Consider the following 24,035-nt stretch of genomic DNA (forward strand, 5'->3'; position numbering starts at 1 on the left):
TCTCCTCCACCGCGACTCAAACCAGCCAAGGTGCTTTTAGCACCTGAACATCCCACCCTGAATCTTCAAGCCAAATCCCACGAGGCTCTGCCTGCGCCGGGGGGTTAAGCAGGGGTTGCAGTGGGTGGGGTGACACGGGGTGACATCGTGCCTTCCCCGGGTGTCTCTGAGCAGGAGAAGGGGGAAGAGAACAGGAAAAACCATCACCCAGGGCCAGACCCAGGAACTCGGGGAGGAAAAGGCAAACAGAAATAGAGCCAGAAAAGCAGGTCCTGCCCTGCCTGGAAGCATGGGGACAGCAGCGGGACAGGGGGGTCAAGGGAGCTGCCGCAGGGGACGTGTCCAGCAGGACGGGGGCAACCTCCTGGGGCCCCTTCAGCCCCATTTTTATGGCCTGTTTTGGCAAGGAGAGCAAAAACACCTCCCCTTCGCTTTGAAGCCCCGCTGGGCTTCGCCCGAGGTGGGGGGGGGGGCTGCACGGTGCCTCATTAGCAGAGCAAGAGGCAATTATGGCGGCTGCTCGCGGGGAAAAAAAAATGCACAAATTCAGGGCAGTTTTAAGTCTTAAATACAGCAAGTGCATCACCCCCATCACCTCCGGCCATGCCAACAGCCCACATGTCCCATCCCACCCCAACCCCCCCACCCCCCCCCGCAGTGCTGCAAAAGCAAACGGCCGAGCGAGCGCGTCCGGCTGTCCGGGGCTTCGCTCGCTCCTCGCTTTCGGGCAGCCATGGCCATGGCCGGGGTCGCTGCCGTCCTCAGCCTCGCAGTGCTGCTGCCCACGGCCGCCTGCCCCTGCGGAGCCCTGCGCCCACAGCACCCGGGCAACACCACGGCGTCGAAGGTAGGAGAGACCTGAGCCCCCCGGGGGGGGGGGGGGCTGCCCCACTCCTGCAACGAGTTTGTGGGTGCTCTGCTAAGCCTCACTGTCCCTTGGGAAAGGGGGAAACCCTCCCTTGCCCCCCCCGGCACATCTGCCGAGGTGCCCTCCACAAAACATCTGCAACAAACAGGAAACATTTGCTTTCCAAAACACCTCGAATTACCCAGTTTTCTCACGGTCCCCCAGCAAGTTCCAAAGGCGACCTCGAAACAAGGGGGGGCTGGCTGGGTATTTTTTGGTGCAAATCGCCGGTGGCAGCGCAGGGCTGTCCCAGCCCAGCCGCACCGCGCAGGGGCACCGGAGCCAACACCAGCACCGTTTCCCAATCCCCACCTTCAGCTATTTTTTTTTCCCCCCCCGTGCATTTGCACAGGTTTCATTTTGTTGGTGTCAGTGTGGCGCAAGAGGGAGAGCTAGCAGAGGCCTGAGGTCAAAAACAACAGTTTTGCCACAGGGAGGGTGGAAACCTCTTCCCCAAAGCTCCCCTTGCAAACCCAAAAGGTCTCACTGCCCTGCCTCTCTCTCCCCGCAGCTGCTGGGGACGTGGCTGTACGTGGCTGGGGCTGCCCAGTTCCCCCAGCACCTCCTGGAGATGCTGCTCATCGACCACGGCCACCTCCACGTGGAGCCCCGCGCCGGCGAGCAGGAGCTGCTCATCACCCAGCACGTGGCCGTGTAAGATGCAGCCCTCGGGTCTCTCTGCCCCAACCCATCTCCTCCCACAGGCTGCAGCCCTGGCAGCCATTTCAACACAAGATATGAGTGCGGTTTCAGACTGGTTTTCCCAAGGAGAGAGTCTCTCCTGGCCATTCCGTGCACGATCTCCTGTCCCCTCTCTTCCTCACCCCTTCTTTTTTTTTTATTTGTTTCAACAGCCCCCAGGTTTCGGCAAATTTTGCAGGACGCAGAGGTCTTGCAGGCACCAAGCCCTGCAGGTGTGGATGCTGCAGGACCCACGCAAGGAGAAAACCTTTCCAGAGGTCCCTGTGCCGCGGCTGCTAACTCTGCCAGGCACCGAAAGCTGTTTCCCCCCCAGGGTCAGACGTTAAGGGGATGAATTTTTCCGTGCCAACGCAGGCAGCTCTTTGCAGTTTCAGTTATTTCAGGGTGGAAAACGTCTCGCCGCCAAGGAGCCCGTGCAAGGGCAAGGCTGAGACCAGGAGCTGCAGGTGGAGGTCAGACAAACGCATGGGAGAAATGGCTTAATTTTAACAGAGAGAGCAATTAACCCTGCGGAGGAGCCGTGCGGGGCCGGGGCCAAGCCCGTGGCTTTGCTGGTCCTTTCCAGCCCGCGGTGGGGGGGTCTCCACTCTCCTTCCCCATGTCCCCCCTTCCCCTCTCTCTCTCCAGGGGGGACCAATGTCTCACCAACAACTCCACCTACTTTGAAATCACCATCGGTAACACCACGCTGGTGAAGCACGGTGAGCAGCACCGGCGGGCACAGCCATTGGGGTTATCACCCAGTCCATTTTTGGGACGGGCTAGGACACACAAAGGGCCCATGTCCATGTTTTACATCGTCTGATGCATTTTATTCCCGGGTTGCTTTGTCTGTTTGAAGCCTCGGTGAACTCCAAACAGCTCCCCAAGGCTGGGGGCACCCTGGGTCGGCCCCGCTCCTGGGGCACCCTGGGGATTGCAGCCCTGCCGTCAAGCCACACTAAACCCTACGAAGCAATGCCATGACGGGAGCAAGGAGCTCCCGTCCTGCTCCCATCCACGTAGGAGAAGACCGCCTCGGTTGTAAAGTTATTTTGCAATCCCTCGAGGAAAGGAGGGGAACATTTATGGCAGGTTTCAGCGAATTAATGAAGCCTCGCATTTTGAATTGTTTCCTCCTCACTGAGGAAATGGGGTGAGCCATTTGGGGTGGGAATTGCAAATGCCCTGAGATATAGTTTGTGCTGACGCAGTCAAGACAGCATTGCTGTGAGCAGGGGACAGTTTCTCCCCATTTTTGCAGCCCCCCAAGCTGCGAGGTCGGGCACTCAGGGCCGGGCAGACCCGCTCATACCCCGAGCACCAGCGAGCCACGCCATCCAGCACATTGCAGTGGTAGGAGGGGAGGTGGGTGACTTTGGCTCCTTCATACCCCAGGCCCACGTTTAAGAAATACAATTCAAAGGAACCAAGAGCCGAACAAGTCACCCCATGTCAGGACATCTGTCCTCACCTGCTGCTAAGGGCTGGATCCCGGGGGCTACTGGCATTGCCCGCACCTGGGCTGCGGTTTATCACTGCTGCAGCAGCACTGAAAATCTGAATATTGTGGCTGTTCCCAACCCTGACTCTGTTCTCTCAAAGCCAAGACCCAGCAAACTGTGGGGACGCTGATGAACCTCAGCTCTGAAGACATTTTACTCATCCAGTACCAACTGCAGAGGGAAAGGACGTATTTGGGACTGTATCTCTACGGTATGCAAACTCCATCCTAAAGTAACTTAAAGCTATCGTGGGACACCAACACACGCATATAAAATTATCAGCTAAAACCACGCAGCAACTCGGTTTCACCAACAGTCAGTGATTTTCCCGAGACCACCGCTCCAGGGCTCACGGGAGTATTTACAAATCCCATTAAAACCTAAATCTCTTGGCAGAGCAGAAAGAGCAAGTTAAAGACAAAACCCACTTACGCTATAAACAGTCAAAGAACAGGAAGCAAATACAATTCAGCATCGATATCATTGTAAAATCTCAATATTTTCAAGCCAACCATGATTTTTCGGTACTTACCTCCCAGGGCAGAGCACGTGGCTTTGCAGTACCGGCACAGGCAAAGCCGATCAGATCTACCCACAACCCCATAAAGCAGCATTTTAGACCTTGACAAGGCTTCCCATTGCCCTTCCAAGCTGCAAAGCAGTTGCTTAAGAGAGTTTGAAGACACATATAGAAAACTGCCTCCATACTCAGCCTCGGTCCCTCCCGATGCCCCAGGAGTACCAGACTATCCTGCAACCCCTTAAAGCAGACAGGACCGGAGCTGATTGGGGAGAGGGTTAAAAAATTGATGCCCGAGGTTGGTTTTGTTCAGGTGTATTCACTGCAGGGGTGAGAGACCCCAGCAGAGACCATATCCACAGCAAGCGTTGGTGGGAGCATGGGGGAGGCAGCAAGGGCAGGGACACGGCACGAAGGGCCACGCCGAGGCCACCGGTCCATATTTAACGCTTGGCAAATCCTTCTCCCTTCCCAGCCCGAAACCTGAGCGTGAGCACAGCCCACCGGGAAGAGTTCGAGCACCACGCCAAGCGCCTGGGGCTGAGCGAAGAGGAGATCGTGTACGCGCCGTGGGAAACGGTACGTGGCTGCTTGTGGGTGGGCGAGGGTCGGCAGAGCTGCCGCAGCCCCCACCCCGGGCAGGGGTGCCAAGACCCCGGCTGTAGCTCCAGCCACCAAACTGGGGCCTTGGAGAGAGATTTTCAAGGTGGTGGAAATGATTTAGGGGACTAAGTAAAGGCAGGCTTGCTTCAACAGCGACAGTGGCTTAAAGTAACACCCTCCCGCAGATACGTGACTCCCCAAAGCAAATACCTGCACCTGAGCATCTCCAGTAGAAAACCTGGTAACTGCCTGCCTCACCCTGCCAGGGGGGAGATAGCTAAAGCATGGGATTTTTGCCCCAAAATTCCTGATTTTGCCCTGAAATTCCTCATTTTGCCCCCCCCCCAGCAGAGGCCAGCCGCCCCCAGGAGCTGCAGCAAGGGGCAGGAGGGGCCGGTGCCCTGGGGCACTGCACGGCCCCGCTTCAGCCGAAGCCACAACCATTTAAACCCCTAAAAACTTCAGGTTGTTTTCAGATTGGGATTTGCTTTTCTGGCACCCCGAGGTGCTGCGTGACGAGCGGGTTCACAGCCTGGCTGGCTGTAAATGGGGTCAGGAAGATTGCACAAGCCAGTCCTCCTCCCGCCCCGGCACATGGGTGTCCAGCACAGAGGCTCCTTTTGGGCTGGGGTCCGGCCCTGAGCTCCTGGCCCCATGGGACATCAGGAAAGAGGCAACACCATCCACTCGCACAAAACCAGACTTTTTCTGTTAGTTTTTCCATCGAAACATTAACCGGACCCAGCCCTAGCCCTAACCTCTGCCACCTGATTTAGGACATTTTATCCTGCAAATGACCCAGTCCTCAAGCCAGCTTGATGGGGCTCCCTTTTGCAAAGTCAGGGGTGAAAAATATCTTACCTTTTCCTGTCCCGTCCTGTCTATCCATTCCTGTCCTGGCCATCATCCATGGCAGGGAACTCTGAGCTTCCAGCGGTGCCCAAAACCCCGCTCCGAGCTGCTGGACTGGACCCGACGTAGCCCCTGACATCCCCCAGCCTCAAGATGCTGCTTTTAAAAAATATCCCCCACAGGTTCAGGGGAACTGGGGAGGCAGGGGCAGGTCTCCTCCCCCTGTTAGGCAATAGGCAGCACCTGAGAGGCAGGGCCCAGCTCCCCCACGTTAACAGCTGGATCACATTTAAATTTGGGCAAGACAAATTACATTTAGAGAAAGCCAAGATGAGTGGAATCAGCCAGAACCATTTGTCCTTACGAGCCCTGGCGCGATCGCTGTTAGCAGAGAAGGGTTTTGTGCCTGGCCGAGAGGCAGGATGCTGCATCTGAGGAGTAAAATGAAAGATTCAAACGTAGAAAAGATTTTGGGGACCTTTGTCATCAGGCTGAAGGAGATGAATGTGAACAGAGCACCAGAGCAGAGACTCATGTACCCCTGCGTCAGCCCGAGGCATTAGCAGAACTTAAACCACGGTAATTCTGAAGCAATGAGTAAAAACAAATAAAAGCAAAAAGCATGAGCTTTTTACTTCTCAAAAAGTTTGAATCCCCCTTTTCTTCAGAGCACACTTACTGACCCCGCAACGTAGCACGGCTTTGCCCCAGAAACCTGGTTTCCTCTTTACAGCACAGGCGTGGAAAATGGCACCAGCAGCAGCTCAGCACCCCGGGCAAGCAGTGTCTGTGATTGGGGCAGTGTGGGGAAGCCCGTAGCTTCTCCAGGCCCTCTTAGACTTATAATCAGACAAAAAGGAAAAGAAAAATACTTCTTTCTTCAGCAAATTCTCTCCTGCTGGTGCACTGGCAGTTTCACTTATCCCATTGTTGTTGTTTTGGAAGGAGCTGTGTCAAACGAAAGAAATCGAAAAAGGAAACAGCCCACGCACGGAGCCCACGGCTGCATCACCTCCTCTGGGTACCCACCAGCCTGGGAGCGTGGGTAACTGATGCCACATTAGGCAATAAATGTTTTCTTCAAATTTGATGCGTTTTGTTGCCGAGATGTTGGAGAGCAGGGGTTCTGAAGAGATCAGAAGCGGGGCTTGCAAAAAGAAACCCAGTTCACCTTGTGTGTCACTCAGCTAGCAGTTGGGAAAAGTCAACCCTAAGCAACGAGGGATGCAAGACAAGGTGACACGTGGAAGTTTTTTCAGCGCTGACTCAGTCCGCTCAGCTTCACACCAAGCTTGCAAGAGCGCTCTCCTAAAAAAGCAATACTTAAATGAAGCAGTGATACAGGCTAACCAGAAGAGGGCAATCATTAACTAATTTAAATGAGTGTGCCAAGCATTTGATGAGTAACTGGACTATATAGAAGGCTAGAAACTTACCTTTAACTGTACAGTCTGAGAGGAAGAGGGTGCTTAGCTAGAAGCAACCACCCAATTCTCTTGACAGCAGCTTGACTACCAGAAGTAGCCCAGCTGGGGCAGATGTTCCTGCCCAAACCCTTTGGACTGGGTGAGAGCTTCCAGATGTTGTTCATCCACAGCAAGGTCTGCAACACAGTATGACGACACCGACAAATTATCCTCCTGCCAGAGAGGGAGGGGGTGCTAACCCAACCCAGGCTGGATTTTTACTTCCCCAGAGAAAAAGGTCAGGTTTCCTCGTTTCCCAATAAGCTCGGCACCCTGGAGGCGAGGAGGTTCAAGTGCCAAGATTCACATTGCTCTCCACGCCGCTGGTACACCCCTGCGCTCGCTGGGCACCTCACGCGTCCCTTGTCACACCCCCAGCCCCAAAGGGAGGAAAGCACTGTCACTCTGTGTTTGTGAAAGCAGGGGGAGCTTAAAAAGAGACTGCTTTTGCTGCATGTCTGGAGACTAATTCAGTCTCGGCTCTAACCTAGTAATTAAGCACTGAAAATATCTCTCTTCCTTAAAAAGAAAAGGAGGAAAGCTGGAGGGAACACAGCAAAGAAGAGAGCCCTGCTCCTCCCTCTGCAGCACCAGGGTGCCCTGTCCCTGTACAGCAGCGTTTACCGGGCAGCGTTTCAGCGCTGAGCCTTTGGCCTGGTTCCCGTAGCAAAAATTAATTTTACAAGGTCAAGTACAGCAGATTCCCTCCTGGTCTCAGGGCACAGGTACCTGGCCAGCCCTTGCTTCAGACACATCTTTATCAGCTTGTGACATGAAACATAACCCCCCACCTCGAGGAGCGAGACAGCTAAAGGATAGGAGAGGGCAGCGGCGCGAGAGGGGATGCTGCCAGCAGCCCTGAGCACCGCAGTCCAAGAGTGCATCGATAAGCGTCTCAGCTGACCGAAGCTGACACCGCTGGAAAGCAGTGGCTCAGATTACAAGGACCCAGACTTTATGAGTAGATTTATAGCTGAATAAAAGCCTTGAATTACAGTCAGAGACATAAGGAACCAACAAACCCAGTCTGGCCCCCGCGGCAAGTTTTAACCAAATCGGAGGCCACTTGCACTACCAGCTATGGTTCCCGAATGACCTTCAAGGATAGCTCCTGGTTGGGCTTTTATTTGTTTAAGAAAAGACTGTACCAAGCCTTTCTTTTGAAAACTCTATAAGCCAGGTTCCTTCAAGGGCCTAACTGGACTGCAGAGTTTCCAGCTTTTCTGGGAAACTCACTTCTCCGAGCAGGGAGCTATGGATACTGCACAGATGAGCAAAGTCCAGCCACACTCAGAGACACGTTAACAGTATCTGAGCATCCCTGACTCATCACTACCATCATCAGCCTTGATCTCAGGTTTGCTGGTTTTGCCTTTAACAAGAATTCTGTTCTCCTAGGTCCTCATAGGGAGAATCCTTCCCAGTGTCAGCATCCTTGGTGAGAACCATCCCAGGAAGAGTATGGCGACAAACAGCACCAATAAACCATATCGAGAAAGAGATGCAGACACGTGGTATCTCTTTGACAGACCTTTATTAGCAGACTGTTCCCTACATGAAGAATCCAAGTTAGATTTGCATTATAACAATTTGTGGTTATAGCTACAAAGATGGTTGTCATTTTGCATTGATTTTTGCATTCTGATATTCATATTCCCATTAGGCCACACTGGTAGGAAGGAGCCACTGCAAAATTTATGACAGGTCTCAAGAAGGGCGGAGTGGAAAAAAATCATTTCACTAATCCAGATTGGTTAGATTTCCACGTGGCTAACTACCGACAGCACTGGACAGTCAAAGCAGAGCCTCACCTGGAAGACTCTCCATGAACCACCAAAATCTGTCAGCAAAAAAAGCAGCTGCTGAGTGCTAGCAAATCCTTTTCCGATTTCTCACACACTTCTCCACAGTGCCCGCTTGCATGAAGAGCACCGGCTCAGCAGCAGGATCTGCTGATTCAGCCTGAAAGCACAACCGCAGCAGCTTGTGTCCAAGTGCAAGTTTTCTTCCATCTCTGGAAACTTGTATTTCCTTTAGTCCCTGAGATTTCTCCCCTCCCCCCTTACCTAAAAATGCCCCACCATCGCTCTCAATTAGCCGCTGTGACATCCAACATACACAGACCTTCTACTTCCCAACTTCAGCCATCCACCCGAAACCCTTTCAGCCATGCACAGAGGCAATTCCAAAATAAGGCAAGCCTCACAGTGCACCCTCTCCCCTCCTCCCAAGGTACTGCTTCCTCACCAGCTCCCTTCTCTCCCATGGCTTCTTGCTACAGAATTTCTCTGGGCTGAGGTCCTCCAGCAACCACCCCAGACGTGGGAAAGGCAGCTCAAGCCCCAAAGGGAAGGTACGCAAGCAACTTGCACGTCCCTCCCCACGATTCAGCTGTGTGATGTAAGAGAATAGAGAACTTTTTAAAACAGGAGAAATACAAGCACAGTAACAATATTTAAACAAGTCTATAAAAATAGTCCAACATAACTCTGTTCAAATAAATACAAAATAAATATGCTTTAAGCAGTAAAACAGTGGAATGCAACGCTGGTCCATTTTGCCCAAAAATGAAAAGTTGGATGAGGATCTCCCAGGCCTCAGAAGCCAGATCCTATCAACTAAAGTAGCCCATAACGCAGTCAGAGAAATTTTAAAGCCATCTCTTTCCCTTAGCCTTGTGAAAAGCAACCTTTGAAAGAAAAGCAAGCATGTCTTCAGGACTGAAAGCTCACCTCTCCCAGTGACAATCAGCCCTTCTCCCTAACACCCCTTCCCACAGCAGACATACTCCTGCCTTGGGGACTCCGTCCCGCTAATGCAAACCTGAACATCAATCTACAAAGAGGTCTAAAGAGATAGATAGCAGCATAGGCACGGGGTTTGGAAAAGGTCCACCAGCTCTCCTCGGCACCAGGCAGGATGGAATTCTGAGGTCCATGCAACGCTGCACAGGAGCTCTCATGTCGTGCTGGGAGCACAACTGCACAGGAGCTGTGAAATATTGTCTTTTGTTCACTAAAGCCATGCATCACGGTGCCAGTCCATCCAGGGCTCCCCCGCCTTCCCCTTTCCAAGCCCCTGCTGAGTATAAGACAAGCCAATCCCGGCATGCAAAGGATACAGGCATGCAGGCTCTAGTCTGCTGCTTCTGTTAGTAAGTGCATCTTGTTAGTGGATTTATGAGACACACTTAAACCTATAAAAAATAAATAATCCTAATTCTTCATCAGGCTGGCCTAAGTAACCTTCAGCCTGACTGGATAAACCACTGCCCACCAGCCCTCAAAACCAGTTTAGTTCAAAGTTACATTTCATGTCAAGTCTTGGAAGCAGAACATGAATGTCTCCTACCCAAAGGAATATATGTAAACATAATAACAAGCCTGGTGTGGCAGCAGCTCCTACACAAGGTTTGTACAAATTTAAACAACGGGTAGGAAGTTAAACAACTGAATGGAAGAAGAAGCTCTCTGAATGGAAAAAGAAGCTCTTTCAGCAAGTCAGAAGGTGCTCATCTGCAGGCAAACAGCTCTGTACACACAATACGCTGAAAGCAGACCTGTTACCCAAATCTTTGCTACTCTGCCATACTGCTGGGAACTGACCTCAGCAACTCGCGCCTTAAGATTCTCCCAGGAGTTTGCCTCCTGGTCTCCCAAAAGGCCCAACAAAAAGGACCACGTGATGGTTTATGTGGAGCTCTGAGCAGCAAGATGGCAGAGGACACCAGATCCTCCCCTTCCCCTTACTGACTCACAAACTATCTGAGATTTCACAGCTTTGCTTAGTCAGCTTAGTGTCAACACATTCACAGAATGAGAGATGGCTATACGTCTTGGGATTGCACCCCAAGATTTCAGATTTCAAAGTCCTTGGCATCTCCTGGTCACCGTGACTGCACACCCAGAGTCATCTTCAAGTTTTCATAAACCACGTAGCTGATGCTTACAGCTGGGATCACCTTCATAAAGTTCGGCGCCAGACCCCGGTAAAGACCAAATGCTCCCTCTGTCTTCAGAATGTGTTTAAACAGTCCCCTCATCGTCACTTCGGGAGCACCCTCCACTGAAGCTGCAATAGGGAAAGCCACAATAAATAATGCAGCCTACGTGGTGAAAACACTTTAAGGTAACACCTGTCTCAAAGAGCAGTTCTGATTCATGTGCTTCCTGCGGATGTTCACAGAGCAAAGGTGCTTCATGGGGGACAGCACCTAACTTCTCGGCAAGCCATAGCCGTGCTGCACATCACAGCCATTTTCCCAAACTGCTCTGCAGACGCCCTTAGCCAAAAACTCCTGATTTGAGCAAAACAGAACCTCTGTCCTGGACATGCGTGGCCCAGATGCTAAGGGCAGCACAAAGTCCACTGTCCTCTTCCAGCACGGCAAATAGCCTACTGCTCAGCCACACAGGCCAGTTACGGCTGTTGTTGCAATGTTTACACTAGAGGACCTTTATCCTGCCCAGAGACCATGACAGGAGTTCCCACAGTTCCCAGAAGTTCTCACCTTGGGCCTGCATGCGTGTCCTCACGAGAGCCAGCGGGTAACTGGCAAGCTGTCCACAGGTACTGGAGATGGTGCCACAAGCCAGCAGAACAAAGACTCCAGGGTCAGCACTGTTGACAGCATAACGTTGCAACCAGGCATTTTTTAGTGTCTGGAAGGAACAAGCCAGATGTTAGCAGTGAAGAGGCAATCAAAAGAGTATCATATTACATAAAAAATCTAGCACAAAGGCCCAGAAAGCCATGTGCAAATTCAGCCAGAAGCACCAGGCTTCTCAAATCTTTTTGAGCTACTGCTACCGTAGTGCTTGGGGAAAAACCCTTCTTTAATTTTCTGCTGCAATTTTCTCCACAAGAAGCAAGGGACCATGCATGATGTTGACTAGGAAAGGAGAATTGTTGTATTGGATTATCTTTTAGGCCATTTTGGCTAAAAATCCATCTGTGCCCCTTAAGGCTGATCAGGAAAGCTTTGAAAAACTACTTAAACTCCTGTAGTAACCGACAGGTCTGACAGTGATAAATCTACACAAGCAGCACAGCCCTACAAAAAGCTGAAGGCTTCATACCTCATAGACTGCGAGGTCAATACCAGCATACGGAATGATTCCTAGCATGTTGGGGATGTAGCCTTTGTAGAAGGCAGCCATCCCTTCCTTCGAAAGGATGTTTTTGGCACAATCCAACATGCCTGAATATTGTCCTGTCTTCCTTAGAGCCATTCGTGTTTTCAGAACCTAGAAGACAAGAAGAAATGCCTTGAAGGTGAACAGGAGAAAAACGTATAGACAATGTCATTCTTAAGAACATGATGGTCAGGACTTCAGCAAGTGTCATGCAAGCAGTAGTACTTGGTATCATCTCTGAGAACTCATTAATTAAGCTATAATAGCACTGGTGTTCTACCCACATTTTCCCATCTCAGCACCTTGCCATGACCCCTCACGGGCTGGGCTATCAACCACCGGCCTCACCTCCATCGGGTAGATGCTGCTCTGTGCAATGGCCCCAGCCAGAGAACCAGCTAACAGTCGCTCATGAATCCGCAGCATTTCTTGGTCGGTACCAATGAATCGCTTGATCTGTAGAAGCCAAGACAGACAGACATTGAGGCTCGCTGACTTAGCCGTCTGTTTTTTTAACTTGTCCTTCTGCAAACTCTTCTGCAGCTAGACTTGTCTGTGCCCTTTTACTCACCTGCTCGTAGGCCATGAACTTAATGGCAGATTCTGGTGCAATCTTCAACACATTGATGCCGTTCCCTCGCCACAGTGACCTTGGTCCACCCTCTCGGATCATTTGAGTAAAACCGCCAACGATGCACATGTTGTTACTGCGGGAGGCATGAACCTGGTAGAGAGTGAGCGAGCTTGGATTAGTTCCAGTCCTGATTACGACAGTGCTACGTTTTTCCACAATCCAGGGACAAAAGGGCGCTTTTCTATTTACCCAAAGATTTGCCAAGGTTTTAATCCCTTCCAGATAACTTCTACAATAGGAAAGCAAGCTTCTTTTCTTTTTTGCAAAGTCTAGTGTTAACTAATGAATCTAATCAGTATCTCCCTCTGGAATGGGAGGAAAGGTTAAATAGGCAACTCCCATACCTAGGGTAGGGTCAGCTACCCAGGGTAAACTTCTCCGCTGGCTCAAGAGCAGGTACAGTGACAAAGCAGACTAAAATCAAGTTCCTGCAACTCCTTTCTAACACTGATAATACCGATACTGTGTACCAGCTCTGCCAGCTGACCACCACAACCACTTCAACTCTCAGGGCCTCAGGGTCTCTCATGGGAACACAAGACTTGAACCTGTTTCACCAGAACCCAAGTTTTCCATTGCTCTAAACCACAAAGCTGTCTACCTATTGACAGTTTTCACATGTCTACCTCTCAAAAGCTTCTCTGTATTTTTTCTAGTCAATGAAGAATAACTTCTTAACATGACTTTATTCAAATAATCCAACAAGCTTTCAAAAATACCAATATAAGAGCAATGAGATTGATCCTGGCCAGAGCACTGTACTGTGTTGATGAACATTATCATCTCCAAGGCATCGCTTTGCAAGAATATTAAAGGAATCTGCCTGGGTATTCAATCAAACTGGAACTGCTCCATCATACCTGCATGAGCACTTTCAAGCGGTCCAAGGGAGCTGTACAGGTTCTGGACACGGCACCTGCACCTCCACCTGCAACCAGATGTCTCCACCACATCCCTGTCTGCCTCTCTTCCACTGTGAACTCATCAGGGACAGTCAAATTCTCTCCTACATCAAAGATCTGCAAAAGTATAAGGTGTTGAGAAATGTTTCATCAGCTAACGATCTTGCCAAAGTTTTATTGCTCTTTATCAGTGCTAAGTGTTGAAGTACTGGATGTGCTTATTCCAAGTCAGCAGCTTATCTATAGCCATTAACTGCTGTGTCTGGCCACAGGAACTGCCACTGCTATAGCACGTCACAGGGAACCTTCACATTTAGAGATTTCTGTCCAAGGAGCTGGCAACTGCTTAACATTTGTCTGCATTAAAATACTGTGGATCATAGTAAGGAACAAAATGACCAACTGCTGGCAGCTGCATGGCGAAAAAGCTGGACCTCTCTGGAACCTTTCAAGCTCGCAGCCAGTTTAATCTTGTTACATGCTATGTACACACACTGAAATATCTCCAGGAAGGACGGCTGCCTGTCAAATCAGTTTCTAGTCTTAACAGGTCCTGAACCAGCAGGGGCTGGCCACTGGTATGAGCTCTCAGAGGTGCAAGCCAAGTGAACACCCTCATCTTCTTGCAGAACATGCAGTTGTTATCACCTGTGCCAGAGGCTTCAGAAGCCGTGCCAGTGATAGGCGGCAAGATAACAGGACAGGACAGGAAGCGACTGTGCTTCTAGGGCTACAAGGCAGCGACTGAACCATGAAGAGAAAGATAGAGACTGCCGATAGCAGCTCCTGGGGGTCAGGACTCTGACTGAGAAGCTGGGGAAAGACCAAGACCTGTTGCAGAGGAACCATTTCTTACCGTGGAGTGCTTCCAGTACAGGATGATTTCAGGAATGTTCTCCACTGGGTGAAGCAGGTGATAGTCTCGCCACTCATTCCAATCAATTGTCATTGTCCCATTTTTATCCATGCTAAAAAGATTTAGCATTAGATGAGTACAGGCTCCCGCTGAGTGAAAAATTCCTCCTCCCCTTCCCTTTGATTATTCAGGCCTACACCAAAAAAAGCTTTGCAAAGCAACTATTAAAAGACTTCTAAAGAGACACAAGACAAAGCTAGGAAATCTTCTAATCACCAAACAGTGCAGAGAGGTAGAAGCGGGCTCCTTTTTTCCTCCCCTCTCTCTCCCCTTTAACTGACCCACAGAAGTAGTTGCACCCCCTCCTACAAAACTTAGGGACATAACTGACACTGAAGGGAAAATAATACTTACTAGGTGACAGGACCCCAGAAGTGTCCCGTCCTTATTCTGACACACAGGCAAACACACAGAGGGAAGGTAGCAGAGGAAAGAAAGAGGAAAAAACAGCACAAATAAGTGGTTGTTAACATGTTAGTGCCACATGCACAAAGCGCTCAGCATTTCCAAAGAGTAGCTGCACAGTCCCTCTCCACAGCAGCAAGCTCAGGGCAGCAGGACAATCAGACAGGGATGCAAATCAGCTCAGGTGCAAGCACTTCCCCACAACAGGTCAGGAAGATAAGGGATTCTGACAGTAACTCTCCATAATGCATTACAACCTTGTAAGTGTCAATTCATGGAAAAAAAATCAAAATGAAGAGTAACAGGCAAAAAGGGAGGAGCTGAAGTTTCTGGAAAGTGTGTACAGGGTAGAAAGAGGAGATGGGTTCCATGTCCCTACATTTCCTTCTAACCCCCTCAACAGTAAAACAGAAGAACCAGCTGAATCCTCACCTCTTCAGTATTTTCTCAGCCTGCTGTTCAGAGATCTTGACTCCCAGGTCCCGAAGAGACTGTACAATCTCCTGGGCATCAATACGGCCTACAAAGATAAGCCAGTGAGCTCAAGTATACGTATTACAAGCTAAAGCATGCAGTAGTCTATTCACAAGCATGAGAAAGGTGTTTACCATCATTCTTCTTATCCAAACTCTTGAAGACCAGTCTCAGCTTCTTTTCATGATCTTGGAGATAGTGAACAAATTCCTCAAAATCCAGCTGTCCATCCAGATCCTTGTCTCCAGCCTTCACAATTTTCTGTTCAGAAAACAATCAAAAACTCTCAGCTCCTTTGTTCTTTCAGACAGATCTGCCCCTTCTTCTACCATAGTTAAAGATCATTTCCTACATGACTTGGACTTTTCCTCCAGAAAGTAGCTGACAGAATTATGATAATTCCTCAAAGAAATTTGAGCAAAGTAGTAGTGTGGAGAAGTCACCTGATTGCAGGCAACTGTCTCCCAAAGTTAGTTACGCAGATGAAACGCCTCATGCTTTTATCAGGGATATTCTGCTAGTACCATGTGTCTAATCTCAGTCCTGTATCTTGATTAACACCATACAAAGCCCTTGTGGAGGTTCTTGAACTAAGTATGAGGCAACAGATTTGCATAAAAAGTGAATCACAAAACTTCAGGTAATAAAAAAAAAAACCTGAACAGGAGAAGGAATTTCATGCCTACTGCGATCCTTAGGGAAGTAAGCTCCCTCTGGCAATAACTAACTCCAACCAGAAAAAGCCTGTCCAGCTCTGCTGGACACAGCCAAAGATAAAAACCTCTATGAACTGGTTTAGGCACCCTGAAGCTATGCACTTTAATTATACAAGTTTCCATGAGATGCATATAGAACAAGAAAAGGTTCTTAGTAGGACAAAGCTGAAATCAAGATCAGACTCTGTGCCAGACATCTAGGACAAGGTAAATGACTAATTAACTCACTCCAGCATGGGGCAATAGCAGATGGACTGTCCTATCTAAGGGCACGTGGCTACTTGTTGACAGGAGAGGTCATCTCCGGACTGCAAGAATGTGGCTTGGGGAGTTCCTATTCCCCTTCTTGTTCAGTCACTTGCCTTTGACAGCCTGTAAGTCTTTTTCAACATGAATCAGTGAGCAACACTAAATGAGGTGTGATTCAGTCTACTGCATCACCTAAATTTTTGTTTTAATTCTTGTAACATTTATGTGAACAGCGGTGGGTTAAGGAAGCTCTGAGCTGAGATTAAACACTAGGCTAACGCTCTGTTCACCAATATTTTTTTCAATATTTAGGCTTCAAAGGTAACAGGCAAACCTAAGCTTGTTGTGATGTTTCCTCAGCCTATGAGCACCAGTCCCCTTCATAAGCCTTAAGTCTTTGTTTCAATGCCATTTTAAATTACTCCAATACTAAATACTTCACTATTAAAACTCTCTGTCGCCCCACCAAGTTCTGTCACTTTAGCCCTAATGCTACGAGGATTATTCCTAATCGTTTTACGAACCTTAAATAAGAAAGTGCTGTCCCAGCTGCCCTGACCTTTGAGGTATGCCCAGTATTCTTAATCTGCAATTTATCATATGACTGTTGTAAAGTTCAGATATGACCCCACATTCAACTTGTAGGCTAAAGATAGACCAACACCCCTCGCATGTCAGCAGACTGGCCTTTAACAGCTGAATCAGGGCTTCCCTCTGACAGGCAACCCCCAACCAGTTGACAGGCACTAATAATTCAGAGACACTGTGAGAGAGATGTGACTGTGCAACCACTCCTGTTCTCTCAGCACACCCCTAACAACCGCAGAGATGTGCGACGAGTGATCAGAGACTGCAGGCAATAAAAGCTGCCTTGCTCTGCTAGCCTTCTTCCTCCACAATCACAAAGCAAAAATGCTGCAAGCCTGTTAAACAGTAACCTGCAACGTGTGTGAAGGGTGAGAAAGCCAAGCTCCCAGCATCTTCTCCAGAGATACGAACAAATATATGCCTGCAGCTCTTCGCCTTTAACAGCAAATACAAAATCTCCATAGACAGAACTGGTCATTAACAGCTATGCTGGCTGCAGACGTTTCTATGGCCACCTGCATAACACGTGGCCCCTGCAACATGCTTTGGGACCCCACGCATCTTAAAGCCTGCTACATCCCCCGTTTGTGTCTACACAAAGGTATAAAAAGCCTACCCAGCTTTGCTGTTCAATAATCAGCTGTCTGGGCTCTGGACAGCCTGGTCACAAAAATCACACCACCAGCAGCAAGCTGACAGCAAGGGCTGTGATACAGAGTCGGACGGAGCACTCCACAGATTTAGGGCATCTCCCTTCTGCAGCAAAGGGAAATGCTCTTGCACAACCTCCCCCGGCTCAGCCCACCCACCGCTACTAAGCCGCTCTCCGACTCATAGCACAAACCTGCTCACCTTCACCGGGGTGAGACCTGCATCGGCTTGAGCTGACATTAGATTACACACCTCCTGTCAGAAGGGGGGCAGGCGGAAGGGTGTACGAACAAGGAAAAGGAAGAGGATGTGAAACATTGTATTTGAGCAGACCAGTTAAAGCAAAAGAATCCATAGTTTGGAAAAACCCTTTTTCTATTGAACTTGCATCAAATCGACTGATTTAAACAGTCTTAGAGGCACTGAGATCTCATCAGATTCAAGCCAAAAGAATCTAAAAGAAAAAAATCCATTCCACGCTGCTTTGGCAATCCCTGCCAAGGGACAAGAGAAATGTGTCCATGCTGTACCCAGCTATTACAACAGAGCCGTCATGAACTTCTCCCCCTCCAACCAGCCACTCGGGGTGTTGGAGACCACCCCTCCGCAGCTCACTCCCTCCCAGTCCTCCCTCGGGGCCATACCTGCTTCCACTGGCGGTAGGTGGAGAACTCCTGGGAAGGAATGAAGAGGCTGAGTCGGAAGATCGATTTGAGTTCAGCCGGCAGCCCCTTCGACTCAAAGTATTCAAACTCCGTCTGCGACTCCCCGAACACTGGCACATACAGACAGAGGCAGAGCATCTTTCTGAGCCGGAGACTCAGCTGCTCTGCTCAGACCGACTGGGAAGGGAAGTAAAACTGAATGATTCCCCTGAGCTAATTTCAGTGCGTAGTGGAAAGGAAATGCCACTAAGTCTCATGACACATGCCTATGAGCGCACCGGGCTCCGGTGGGATTGGCTGTACAAGCCCTGCCCTTCTACTTAAAAGGGAAGCCGTGGCTGTACAGTCCCACCCAGCTGCCAGCGAGACACGGGATCCGGAGGAGGCATGCGAGCTGCCTCCCATTGCTCAACACCAGGCTCCCATTAAGCCCAGAGACCTGACATCACACTCACCACAAGTTAACTCTCACTGGGCATGTCTTTTAACCCAAGAGGCTCTGGCCAACATCCAAGACGCTCACTTGCTGTTCCTTACATCCGATCGGTCCTTTCTGATCCTGTTCTCACCCCTCGGGGGATTTACCTGCGCACCATAGTAGGGACCAGCCTTGATCATAACCTCTCCCACCATACAACACAGGAGGACTCTCACTGTCTTCCTCTTCGCAAAACTTCTTCCTCTAAAACACAGTAAGAGCAGGATGCCAGCCACTTACTGCTTTCATACATGTTTGGGATATCCAGCTTAAGCAAAAGCCTTGAAATTCCACTTTCATAAGGTTACTTTGCTATGCCAGAGTTCATTGGCTTTGGTTGCAACTTCTCCCAAAAACGCTTGTGCCAGCTAGGAGCAGGCAACCCCTGCATACCAAGATCTCTCTCCTCTGCAGCACTCTGGAGTTACTAATACAAGCAGCAATAAAGCCTGTGGAGAACGTTTGCCATTGTGCCGAATACCCAGAAAACCACCAAAATCAAAGGCAAGTTTCAAAACAGACCCAGCTGCTTCAAAGCCTCCTAGCTAAGCATCCACACAGCAGTTACACCAGCTTAATAGTTTTTCCTCCTCTTCCAACTACAATTAAACATTGCAGTCAGATATGCGCTATAATGAGAACTGGCCCGGGCAGAACAACATTCTCCAGTTTCTACCACTTACAATTTAACCACTTTGTAAGCGAGTTCCTGAGCTTTCATCAGGAGCAAGCCAGGCTGAAGAGGGAGTGTGGCACACGCATCATTTAATGTGGATGTAATTACAGGCTTCTGAGCATTTAGTGGAGTTTGATGTATGGGATAACACCTAACACTACAGCGAGAGTACCAAATTGGTACCTGCAGCAGGTAACAATGCTGCACAGCACAGAATTACTAATTGCTAACATGAATTTTAAAATAAAGTTATAGTCTTGATATTCATCAAAGAGAAGCTATCATACAAGGAAGATGCAAAAAGCCATAGCCAATAACCAAAACACTAGAATCCTGCCTGCACTTGAAGTAACACAGCATGTTTGCTAAACTGGTTTAAGCCAGTCCAGCTAACAGCTTTCCCCACCACTGCAGACACAGCAACATTTTCTTGTGTTTGCTCTGTTTAAACAGACTGCCTGGCCAGTGCAAAGTCCAATAAGCACTCCCCTCCTCAGATCCTAATGCACAAGGGGCCTTTACATCTTTACCGTGGTATTTTGTTCGTTAGATTTAAAGAAAAGCCAAGGTCTGTAATAAGCTGTTTGTGGAGCTGCACGTCAATCACACGACTTGGGAATATTTAATCTGGGGCTTTATTTCAAGGATTTTTTTTTTTTTTTTAAAGCTTAAAAAAATCACGACTCACAGCAATTCAGTACCCTTGACAATCGTGACCTAAAACAGTTTCCTATGCTCTCCCCCAGGCACCTCATCTACCATGGCACTACTGCCACGTTACCTAACCAGGCTTAACCTACTCCCTGCTGACGTCTCTCCGCACGAAAAAAGGATCTTCTCAGGGACTCCAGATCCTCTTAGAGATCAGCTGCAGCAGCTCACTACTTGCACGCCAACAGCACACCCCAGCCGTCCCACCAAATCGAGTCTCACTGCAAGCAGCACCCTAGTGCTACACACCACCGGCCAAAAGCAAACGCCTTCAGCAGCCAGACCAAGGCGAGCAGCTCCTCCTCCCCAGCTCCAGGTAGTAAGTGAACAAATGTAACTCAGATTTGCCCCACCAAGCCTTAAGATCCTCAGTATTCCTTCCCACGAGTTGCCAAGGATCACTATTATAGCTGCTTGGCAGCTCAGTTGCTATGCCAACATGATGCAGATTTTCCTAATAAACTCTGTCTGGAGTTGGCAGCTAGAGACAAAAGGCAAAAGGTTTTTTTAGGAAAAAAAAAACCCTACTACCTACGTCAGAGGAAAGGAGAAAGGTAATGAGGTTAAGAAAGCTGATTTTAAGCAGGGTATTAATTACAGGACAGCGAGCTAAGAAGCAGAAACAGATTATGAATTAAGTTTATACCAGTAATTCTGGTTATAAAGACAAAGTGAACTTAAACAAGCATTAACAAGTTTTTAGATTTCACCTAAAAAAATCCTGGTAAACCTGGAAGTACTCAAAAGCAAGACAGCTCTCCAAAGCTGCAGGGATCAGTGCTGCTGGAACACAACTAGTATGGGGTCACCGCCCAAGTCTCAGCACACACAGCCGGTCCCGCTCCCCCAGCCCCTGCAGGCAGCAGCACACCCACCGCAGGGCTTCAGACGTGAGCGACGGGCAGTACATCCCTCATTAGCACTGCCTATTCCTGATCAAACCAAGGACAGGGCACAGAGCTCCAAATAAAGTCAGTCCTTTCAAGTCAGTCCTCCCAGATACTTCTTCCCTCCACCAATTCTGCCAATGAAGCCAGAGCTGGACCTACACATTTTTGGTCGATGTGAAGCCAGCCTAGCTAATACCCTCTTCTGCTAAAGGGAGCACTAGATGGGTCCGTCTTCCTTCTACAGAAGGCTCATTTTTCTTGCCATCAAGGAAGCTGCAAACTCATTTTCATTTTATTTATAGGATTTGGTTCTTATTTAAATGCTGCACGAGTTACCAGTTTCAATACCCTGCCATTCCAACGCTAACCTTTCCAAGTCATTTGTACTCTTGTAGGCATCTGCTTCATCATTGGTTTACTACATCAGCTCCAGAAGGTACCTCCCAAAGGATGGGAGGATGCAGCCATACAAGGAGCAGGAAAGTATGCTGTTTAATTTTGAATTTACTTTGCTAAAAAAAAGTATCTAAAAATATCAAGTACCAGTGAGCGTCACAGTCACATAACTAACATCCTCCTTCACAGGCAAAACAGCTTTCTGGGCGAGTATACCATGGGCCAGAAGGAGAACCGCTATTGCTTGACGTTTTCACTAGGTTCTGCTGACTTGGTATTTTTTAATTTCTGGAAACTAGCTTATAATTAATTGTACAGTACAGAAAGTCCTCACAAAGCACAAAGAGTGTAAAGTGTATGAAGGAGGGGAGTTAATCATTTAAGAGACCCCAGCAGAGTAAAGAGCTGCAGCCAGCCAAGACTGTGCAAGGGGAAGGATAGAGACCAGGGAAGGCAGACAGCACTACGTGGTATCTGACATAAAGGTAACCAGGATAGGTAACCTGTTCCACTGACAACACACAGATCCAAGGTTACAAGTCCAGATGGTGACATCAGGGGCAGATCATACCTCTCTCCTGTGTACACACACCCAGGGGCCAACGCATCACATCTGCAATCAGTATTTTCTCCTACATTTGCAGAAACAGCCTCATGTTGAAGTCGTTACCTTCAAGCAAGGATCTGAGCAGAAACACGCCAATGACAACGTGAAGATCGAAGAGCCAGGGCTAGGAAGCACCTCCGGTCAAGTTTATTGATACATGTCAGTTCCTTACAGTAACCCCAATATCGGGCATGATATTTGGTGTGGTTTTAGCAGATAGGTAGTTACAGGTGTTTGTAAAAAACAAAGTGACATACCAGTCAAGAGACTTCTCCCAAGGTCACAGACAATCAGTGGCAGAGAACAAAAGCCATGTGTCCCCCACGTTTTCTTTAAACACCAAATAATACTGTTTTCTCACAGTGGTTTATAATCTATCCCTAAGGCTGTATGATACTTTTTGCAACACTTCTTCAAACAGGTAATTAGAACACAGATATCTGATCAAGCACAAACAAGTCATTGCAGCTTAACAAGTTACTGTCCATTAGCTGAGCCACAACGGCTGGATGCAGTATTAGCCGGCCTGAATTGCAAGGTAGAACATATCTGCATAATCCTTAACAGAAGAGCTTTAGACCGCGTTTTACTTTACAATCAGGGCAGGCTAAAATTACACAGTCACAACCTCCTAGCAGACGGGCAGTTACTTCCTAAGCTGCAATAACTCCATTTTACCACATCCTTATCCTCTAGGTATTTCTCCATTAGCCAATTTTAGGGTTCCTATGCAGCAAAACTTCCCATGGTCACACAGGAAAGAGGAGATTGGTATCAGCTTTCAGAGAAGGCTTCATTTGCAGGTGTGAACAGATGGACTCTCCCTGACCGAGGGACCATTGTTCCCTGGAAGACACCACAGATTTTTCAGCCCTATGCTTTCAAGGTTTTCATCATAACCTCCTTCAGTTCTGAGCCTCTGTCCTTCTTCAACCTCTGTGCACAAAAGTCCTCCTCTTCTCAAAATGCGCACGCTCCTCTTTTTGAAGAGGATGCACAGTGCTAACTGCTCATGATAGGGATGAAGGCAAAAGTCCCTGCAGATTTTTCAGTCTGATTCAAGCAGGGAGTGGCTTCTGCTCCCCAAAATGTGAAATGCCACCCTGCCTGTTTCCATTCAAAACAGCAGCAGAACAGATATTAATCCCCTCTACAACTTAAACGTGTTCGTCCCCCATTTTAGAGAGAAAGCTTACAGCAACAACCATGCCTGATTCCCTGTCAAATAAACTGGATCCTGCAAGTCACGCACCCCTACCCCTGCTGCAGACCTTTGGTATTAATCCCAAGCTCCCACCACTTGCAGGGGTTATGCCCGACTCCATCTCCCCTAATCCCAGGTCACACCCTTGGTCTTAAACGACATGTAGTCAGAGCTGACTGCACCATCCTCAGGAGAGACGGACAGCATTCCCTCCCCATCAGAAATAAACCAGAACTGCAGTCAGCCAGCACTGTGCTAGAAGCCCAGGCACTAAACTAAGCAGCTTTTGTTCGCCGCCCCCCAGACAAAGCCTCACCATTTATTCTCCGCCAATTGTGCGCACCCACCACCTCCCCGCTCTCCCACCCTCCGGGAAGTTCCCATCCTCACGCAGATTTTAGTCTCTCCCTTATGCTACCCATGCCCCAGGGACAGGCTTTACTCTCTTCCGGGCTGTGCCATTCAAATAATACAGCCAGTTACTCATTTGCTCAAAACATGTTAGTTTTTCCAGAGGCTTGCCAAATTACCCGAGATCGACTCCGGAACATTTTAGGATCTATGTGATACTTTGCCGGTCTCAAGTGCAGGGGTGGGACTCGCCACTAACCTGCATTATCATTCCCTGCCCTCTCAGTCATGCTTCTTACAAGTTGCCCAGGAACCTTCGAGACCCCCGTATTCCCCCTTGCCCCTAAACAGCATTTTTTTTTCCCCCCTTTGAACATCATGTCTGAAAGGTTAGATCACCTCCTCTCTTCACAGTCGCTCCCCTGGACCCCCAACATTTCCCTTCTAGCAAGCACACGCATTGGACCCTGCACCCTTTTCCTGTTCCTCTCCCCCCTCCCCAAATACACACACACACACACCCCCAGCTACTCGCACACTCCACCTGCAACACCCCTACTCGCAGCAGACCACACACTCCGCTGTCATGTGCGCCAACCCCTCCTTAGGCCCCTGGATATCCCGTTACCTTTGGAAAATGCTCTGCGGGTCCAACCACCAGTAGGATAGTTGGTCTCCTTTCAGTGGGATCAGTCCCTCTGTCCTGTGGCTTCCCCAACATCTTTGGCCCTTTCTCCCCGGGGCCTGGAAGTGGGGTGGTGTTTCTGGCCTCATCCTCTTTTTCATCTGCAGGACCTTGGCATATGGCCCTGGGAAGGAAGCTAGACAGAAAATGCCAAAGGGTCTGCAGCAT

The 24,035-nt window shown here is 49.1% G+C and overlaps 2 protein-coding genes across 5 annotated transcripts; one reads left to right on the plus strand and one right to left on the minus strand.

Annotated features, from left to right (window-relative positions):
• The first annotated feature begins 733 nt into the window (after positions 1-733).
• Positions 734-6,121, plus strand: LOC127023864 (uncharacterized). The gene is made up of 6 exons (XM_050908185.1): positions 734-847; positions 1,419-1,561; positions 2,237-2,310; positions 3,194-3,304; positions 4,089-4,192; positions 6,014-6,121. The coding sequence occupies exons 1-6, from the start codon at positions 734-736 to the stop codon at positions 6,119-6,121; spliced, it is 654 nt and encodes a 217-aa protein (XP_050764142.1).
• A 2,848-nt stretch (positions 6,122-8,969) lies between these two features.
• Positions 8,970-24,035, minus strand: SLC25A25 (solute carrier family 25 member 25). Of its 4 annotated transcripts, none has more exons than XM_050907909.1 (11): positions 23,811-24,035; positions 15,135-15,261; positions 14,959-15,046; positions 14,476-14,511; positions 14,062-14,173; positions 13,164-13,322; positions 12,241-12,393; positions 12,018-12,125; positions 11,613-11,780; positions 11,045-11,195; positions 8,970-10,605 (listed from the first exon to the last, which is right to left on the minus strand). In XM_050907909.1, exons 1-11 carry the CDS (start codon positions 24,033-24,035, stop codon positions 10,421-10,423), a joined length of 1,512 nt encoding a protein of 503 aa, XP_050763866.1. In that variant the 3' UTR covers positions 8,970-10,420. The 4 variants fall into 4 exon arrangements, with proteins under 4 accessions (XP_050763866.1, XP_050763868.1, XP_050763865.1 ...); XM_050907911.1 differs by lacking the exon at positions 23,811-24,035 and adding an exon at positions 17,849-18,007; XM_050907908.1 differs by lacking the exon at positions 14,476-14,511.

The sequence above is a fragment of the Gymnogyps californianus genome, chromosome 18 (genome assembly GCF_018139145.2).
Source record: "Gymnogyps californianus isolate 813 chromosome 18, ASM1813914v2, whole genome shotgun sequence".
Lineage (NCBI taxonomy): Eukaryota > Metazoa > Chordata > Aves > Accipitriformes > Cathartidae > Gymnogyps > Gymnogyps californianus.